This window comes from Phaethon lepturus, unplaced genomic scaffold (genome assembly GCF_000687285.1).
Source record: "Phaethon lepturus isolate BGI_N335 unplaced genomic scaffold, ASM68728v1 scaffold21829, whole genome shotgun sequence".
Classification (NCBI taxonomy): Eukaryota; Metazoa; Chordata; class Aves; order Phaethontiformes; family Phaethontidae; genus Phaethon; species Phaethon lepturus.
Window position 1 is genome coordinate 1,764 of NW_010561540.1, and position 620 is coordinate 2,383.

Here is a 620-nt window from a genome sequence, read left to right on the forward strand (position 1 = left end):
GCCCTGGACGGGGCCGCGGTTGTCCCTGACGCTGTAGCGGGGACCCTGGGGCTCGTACTGCAGCGGCGCAGGGGAGCCAGGCGGGTGCCGGGGTCTCATCGAGCCCAGCACCGCTTCAGCCTGCGGCTTCTCGATCCTGACGACCTCCAGTAAGTTGGCCACAAATGCATTCTCCAGATCCTCTGTGCTGGCAAAGTACTGGCCATTATAGAAGACTTGGCGCAGCCACCAGCGGGAGACATGAAGGTCTCCGTGCTCCACCAGCACCTCCAGCCCCACTGGCGAGAGGTAGTAGCCGGTGCCGGGCACGCTGCGGAAGAGGACAAACCAGGTCACACGGTCGCCAGACTTAAAGCCCCGCGGGGCTGTTGTGAGGATGGCCAGGTCAGTGCCATCGGACCCGCAGCACGCGGAGAGAAAACGTGGTGCCTTTCTCAGCTCCTGCTGGATGAGGGCATTGATATCCACATATTCCTTACCGGTAACTGGTCTGCGGTGGTACGGCACCTTCCCCCCGTACTTCTGCACCGTGACGTCCCGGTGATACACTGGCGTTGGCAGCGGACCCACCACATACTCGGTGATGTTGGGGTCCGGCTGGGTCCCCAAGCACAGCACAA

At 62.7% G+C, this 620-nt stretch overlaps 1 protein-coding gene across 1 annotated transcript in view; it reads right to left on the minus strand.

Annotated features, from left to right (window-relative positions):
* LOC104626184 (membrane primary amine oxidase-like) overlaps window positions 1-620 on the minus strand; it is a gene marked incomplete at its 3' end in the record, with an annotated part of 2,707 nt that overhangs the window by 1,760 nt on the left and 327 nt on the right. The window contains 1 exon segment of the mRNA XM_010294041.1: window positions 5-597. Coding sequence (XP_010292343.1) covers window positions 5-597 — 593 coding nt within the window.